This window comes from Plasmodium gallinaceum (genome assembly GCF_900005855.1).
Source record: "Plasmodium gallinaceum strain 8A genome assembly, contig: PGAL8A_v1_95, whole genome shotgun sequence".
Lineage (NCBI taxonomy): Eukaryota > Apicomplexa > Aconoidasida > Haemosporida > Plasmodiidae > Plasmodium > Plasmodium gallinaceum.
Genome location: NW_021628260.1, coordinates 23456 through 30284, shown reverse-complemented (window position 1 = coordinate 30284; position 6829 = coordinate 23456). Strand labels below are relative to the sequence as shown.

Genomic DNA, 6829 nt, shown 5'->3' with positions numbered 1-6829 from the left:
GTAACAACTTTTATTATATATATAACGCCTTTGCTTTTTTATATATATATATATTTTTTTTTTTTTACTTTAAAATTATAAAGCTTTATTATTATTTCATAATTTCCTTTATTAATATCAATTACCTAAAAGTATAAATATATTTTAAAAAAATCTTTATTGACATTGGAAAAATATCTACAGAATCTGAAATAAATTATATATATTAAAAATTGTAATTAGTAAGAGTTTTATATTTCTCTATGGAACACAATGCATATGGAATTTAACAAAAAATACATATGCAAATATTATATAAGATTTTGAAAAAATATTTTACGTTATAACATCGAGTTAAGAAAATTTTTGTAAGCTTGTAAATATGATTTATTTTTTCTCCATAAAATTGTCATTTTTTTGAATGTATTTAAATTAATAATGGGGAAATAAATGAGAGAACGATAACCTATTTAAATTATTAAAATATATGTCTAGCAATTTAAATAAATTACTTCGATTAATTTAATTTAGATATTTTATTTTTCTTGAAATTGAATCAAGATATTTGGTATTACATGATATTTATAGTTAAGATAATTATATATCCTACAATGCATACTTTATAATTTGTATAATTGTGATTGCTTTGTTTTTCATTTAGCTATTTTTTTTTTTTAAAATATATTTATTGTATCTATAAATATTTTATTATCCTCTTATAAAATTAAAAATTCTTAAATTGATGTAGATTTTTCTTTTCTATGGAAATTTATTTTATTAACTTAATTAAAGAAAGTGTAAAATGGATGTTTGTCTTTTATTTATTTTTATTAAAAAGGAATCCTCTATAATGAATTTTATAAAGCATCCATATTAATTGATTTTTTTCTACAGTGCACACTTTAATTATTTTAGATGATATAATTGCAAAATTATATACTTGCAAAAATAAAATACAATATGTTTATTTTTTTGTTAACTTCTAATGTAAATATTTTTTTTCTAATTAAGTGTACATACTTTATGTGTACTTTTTTTTTTTTTCTTGGTGTACAGGTATATGTGTTAATAGAAGGTATTATTATCCTCTTTGGGGATAAGAAGTAATATATTTATGAAAAATAAACAGTTAACTATGAAAGTACTTAATAAAAAAATAAATTAATTTTTTTTGTTTTCTTTTTATAAATTTAAAAGATATAAAAAAATATATTTACGTTTAAGATGATTTAATGATTAAAAAATTTCAATGAGGAGTTTACTAAAAAGTTCTTTGTAGTATATTTTGTTTAAGTTTTTCTAAGAAAAATTTATATTAAGGAATATAAAATTTTCATATTTGTAATATTTATATAATTTATATAATTTGTATTTTATTAATTGCTTATTTTTGATAATTTGAATAGAATGAACTTCAGTTGCTAAACATTTTTCATAGAATTATAAGTAAAATACTATTAATTGAAATTGATAATAAACTAGGATTTTAATTTTTAATATAAAAAGAGATTTTTATTTAAGCAAAATGCCTCTCAGAAAGAAGAAATGTTCAATGTAGACTATATAAATACATTTTACTGGTTTGTAGGATTAAAGTTACATATAAATTCATTAAATTAGTTGAGGAAACTCTACATTCTCTTTATTAATCTTTTTGTTAAATATACTAGCATAGTCATTGAATAGGAAATTAATAAATCACTACTGTACTACTTCATTTGACATATGGTGAATTGAAACATATCGTAAGAAACAATATTTCTTATATTAATATTATTATTTTTAATTGTGTTTTTTTTTTCTTATTTTACATAAATTATCATTTAACTTTTCACAATGATCACTTAATGGTTCCCATTCACTATATATTTTTATGTAATTTATGTGAAATGTATGGTAATATTTATTAAATTCTAAAAAATACAAAATACTGTATTTCTTCTAATGCATAGTACAAGGTATTCTTATATATTGATAGTTCGTTTCATATTATTTAATCAAAAGATAAATTTTTTTCTTTAGATAAGTTTTTATATATATATTCTAAGACATAAGAAGAACTATTATTTTCACTATATTATTGTGAAAAATAAGAGCTTGTATAATATAATTTTAAATGTAATTCTTTAGTAATATATTGTTCCATTTTTTGATGTTTTAGTTTATAAATTATATCATTAACGTAATTTAAATGATATTTAAATAAATAAAATAAGTATTAACATTTTTCTTAGTTCATATTAAAAGAAAAAAAAAATGTAAGGGAAATACATTTACCTGAGTTCATAAACTAAAAAAAAATATAAACATATTTTGTTGTATTTATTTTGGTGAATTTATATACTTATAATTAAAAAAAAAATACAAAATGTTCTTATTTAGTGACGAACTTTTAGTATATTGCCAACAAAAGCATATATCAATCTTTTTTATAATTCATAAAATGATAGTGTCCTATTTTAAGTTGTTTGTACATGTAAGATAATTAGTAGACATATATAAAGATATATCAATGATTAAATGAACAACAAATCTTTATATGTGCAAAAAAACCAACAAATAGCTTACGAGAAAAATTAAAATTATATATCTTCTTTAAGAAGTAGAGATATGTTCATAAAATGTGGATTATGTTAATAACAAATTTGTGAAAAACAGAACATTTTTTTTTTTTTTTTTTGCTACCTTTTATTTGGAAACGCATTGTATTAGTTTTTAGTTTTTTTAAAATTAAGAGTAATGATATAAGCTATGAAATATAAAAATGAATTTATTTAATTTATGGTGAACATATGATATATAAAAGGTATATAATTATCTATATTAGTTAATTTTATAATAAATAAAATAATAGAGATCTCTTTTCATGCTCTTTATTAATTTGACTACTTTAAATATCATTAAAAATCTTAAACTGTTTATTATTAAATCAGTATATGAAAAATTCTTTTTTTTTCTTTGATTAAACTTGCTATTATTATGAGTATTTTCTTTTTAGTGTAATTTTATTGCACAAATTTAAATATGCACACATTGCTCTCATAATTAGCACGTGTAAACAAGAGTATATTTGCTTTATTTAAATAATATTTATGTCGATTATTCCATTTACAGAGGGTTCAACGAAATATTTCATTTATATTTTTAAGAATTTATAGAATGATAGTAGTTTATTTGAAAATATTTCATATGTATGCTATATAATTAAAAGATATATATGGAAATATATATAAAAATGTCAACAACTATATTTTTTATGCATAAGGAAACCATAAAACAGTTAACAAGATGCATATCTTCTAAAGTGTAGCAGAGTTTTATGTCACTAATAAATAAAAAATAAAATATTATTTTCCAAAATCACGATAACATTTAAATAGTAACAGCAATTATTTTAATAATAAATTAAAGATCTTTAGTTTTATGTAAAGTAAAAAATTTTAATCTATAATTAAAATAATTAAAAATCTAAAATTTTAGTATTTTCCTTATTTAAAACATGAATTAAAAAATAAAAATTGAATAAAATCAATTAATTCACATTTATTAGTTAATTAAAGTGTTATAATGAATGTAACAAAATATGAATTTCTTTTATTAAATTCATTTTACAATGAATTAAGAGACAATAAATTTTGTAAAATATAATTATAAAAAATTTCAACGAAATATACTTATCAAGAGAAATGATAACACAGTAAAATATAGTTTATATTAAAATAAAATTTTGTGAGAATGTTGAAATTAAAATAAATGTTAGTGAAAAATCAACTATAAAATTAAACTTACTACATCATACTTTTTCTAAATAAAGTTAAATTCTAACTTCATATGAAAATTTGTTAATTTTAATTAAATACAATCAGAAAGAAATGCATTTTATCTTTAATTTTTATGATATATTTTATATAAACTACAATAATAAATAAGCTTTTTAAAAATTATTTTTTTTCTTTTATAAATATTTTGAAAAAAAAATTTATTCCATCTTGATATCTTAATAATATTAATTCTTATGCTCAAATATTTATTTAAATTTTTTTTTTTTAAAAGTATATATATGTTTTAGTTTATTTTGTTTGTAAAAATATTAATTAAATTTTATTATAGGAACAGTTATCGATATCATTGACATAATTCATTAATATAGCAAAAAAAGTTGTCATATTTTTATTTTTCCTTTTTCTATAGGAAAAATAACTTGTGTTGTATATAAACGTATGATACTGAAAAAAAAGGATAATATATTAAAAATATAAATAAAATAAATAACACTTATAAGCATATTTATATTTAGACTTTAAACTTAAAATCATTTTATATTAAATATATCCTAAAATTTTATTTTATTTGAAATTCATTGTAAAAATTTTTTAAAGGTTCAAAATTTATTATACTAATTTTATCTATGAAATTTACTCAACATTCATTTATAAGAAAAATATAAAATTCAAAAAATAATAAATTTCAAAGTTTTAAAATAAATTATTTTTATTAAATATGATAAGAATAAACATATAAATATACTTATATACATGTATATGTATATTTTTGCTTCATAAAATTTTCTTTTTGTTTATTTTTAAAATGCGTTGTTAAATAAAATTTCAAAAGATATTGTGATTTTAAGATATAAAATATTTATGTTAAATAAAAATTACATAATATTTGGAAAAATTTTAATTACATGTTTATTTTAAAAACGATAAAAAGGTATTTTTTATTTTTTATAAATTTATTTAATTACATATAAAAAGAAAAATTTAAATAAAAGAATTTTTTTTATTATGCAAATAAAAAGAATATTGAACCAAGTTTTATTGTAAATAAATTTTTAATCCTAAATATCTTATAAGAATAGAAATAATTATACCTATTTCAAATGGAAAATCACATAGTTTTGGTGTATTACTTTAATTTATTAGTAATAAATATTTTAACTACATAAAAGAAAAGAGTTTTATTACTTTTTTTTTTTTTTTTAAGTCTTTATAGATTGTAATAGTAATATATATTTTCTTTCATGGCAATAATCATTGTTATAGCATAAAGAGGTATTTAATTTAATTTATAAGAAAAAAAAAATACATGTTTGTAGTATACTTCAAAATAATACTTTTTTATATTTTATCAGGTTTAAACTCAAATTAATTCACACGAATATAAAATTAATAAGAAATTTAGCTGATTTTTTCATGTTAAAGATAAAGGTATTTTAAATGGTTTAGGTCTCTCAATAAGGGATGTACAATTATTGTATAACATGAATGCAAATAGAAGTAAAAATACAACTGAAGTCTATTTTGAAGATTCAAGAACTTTATTTGTAAAATTAATTGATATATTATTTTTAAGAAATTATAAAGAATGCTTAAAGAAAGAAAAATTGCACCTTAATTCTATAAATAACGTAATGGAAATTACATACCATCAATTGTTAAGTTTTTTCCAGATTTCACTTGATGGTGTAAAAAAACATTTAAATGTGATATTTTAGGATATATATTCTTCTGATGAATATGAATTAAATGTATTTAATAGTGTAAATGTTCCCTTGTTTAATCATTTGGATGATACATATTTATTTATTAACAATCAATACGCACAAGAATATTTAGAGAAATTAAATTTTAACAAAGATTTCCCATTAACATTATAATAATCCATTGACTATTTTGATCAATTAAATAAAAATAATAAAGAATTTTATTCTAAATTAAATATGAATGTTTTCAATTATCTTAGGTATACTATTAGGTATTTAGACATACATGTAAATAGGTTTCCTATGAAATATTCCTATGCAAGAGATAACGTTCCCATTAATTCTTACAGAAATATAATGAAAGAACTTTTGAAAGAATTTACTAATTCCATATTAAGCTATAACCAAAAAAAAGGAGTTAATACAAATAATCCCCTTAAATTAAATGTTGAGTATATTAACGAACTTACTGATAGAAGGCGTAGAACGTTCGATGAAACTATAAAATTAAAAACTCACATTTTATTTGTAAAACTAAATAAAATATTAAATGTCAACATAAAATGTTTAATATCCTTTATTGAATACATTCTTGAAGTAGATAATTCTCGTAATAAGTTTACATTAGAAAAAATTGAAAAATATCACGGAGAAGAAATATTTAAGGATAATTTTTTCATTAATGTATATGAATTATATTTACAATAGAAAAATTATATAAAAAAATCCATAGCTGAATTTAACACACATGTTGAAGCTATTTTTGGTTTTGATGTAAATAGTTTAGGTATTAGATCATTAGTAAAGAAGCTTTATGGATCAATTGATAGAAATGAAATTAATGAAATATTTGGTGTTATTGTATTCTCATTAATGTATAAGAAACAAATAAGTAAATTTTTAGATTTTATTAAATAACTTAAAAATGAATCGGAAAGCAGGTTTGGTATAAGAAAAATTTTACATCTCTATGAAAGACCAAATGAAAATATTTTGTTTATTCCAGAAAATAAATCCACTAATTTATTATTTAAATTTTTGAAATTTATGAAAGAAATAATTTTATTAATAAACTTGTACATAGTAATGAAAACATATTATCATTAGAGGTTTACTTAGAAGGAGAAGCAAAAAGGTTTAGAGTCTTTAGTTGCTTAATACATTTATTAAATAAGGAATTGATTAATTTGAAAAAAGTTTATTTTAGTTCTGAAAACAAAAAACTATTAAAAAAATTCAATTTTTTATTTTCTTTATGATATTAAAAATTTTCATAACAGTTACGAGAAATATAGATTTAATGTTATATTTTCTTAAAAATTAAACAAAAAAATTATTTTTTACAAGTAAAAAAAAATTTTGATT

At 17.9% G+C, this 6829-nt stretch overlaps 1 pseudogene across 1 annotated transcript, besides 1 other annotated feature; it reads left to right on the top strand.

Annotated features, from left to right (window-relative positions):
- Window positions 1–1274: 1274 nt before the first annotated feature.
- Window positions 1275–1680: a repeat region.
- Window positions 1681–4861: 3181 nt separating this feature from the next.
- PGAL8A_00327700 lies at window positions 4862–6571 on the top strand (annotated as a pseudogene). The gene is given in 4 exon segments: window positions 4862–4903; window positions 4975–5033; window positions 5114–5187; window positions 5190–6571. Coding segments are annotated over 4 exon segments (1557 nt in total).
- The last annotated feature ends 258 nt before the right edge of the window (window positions 6572–6829 follow it).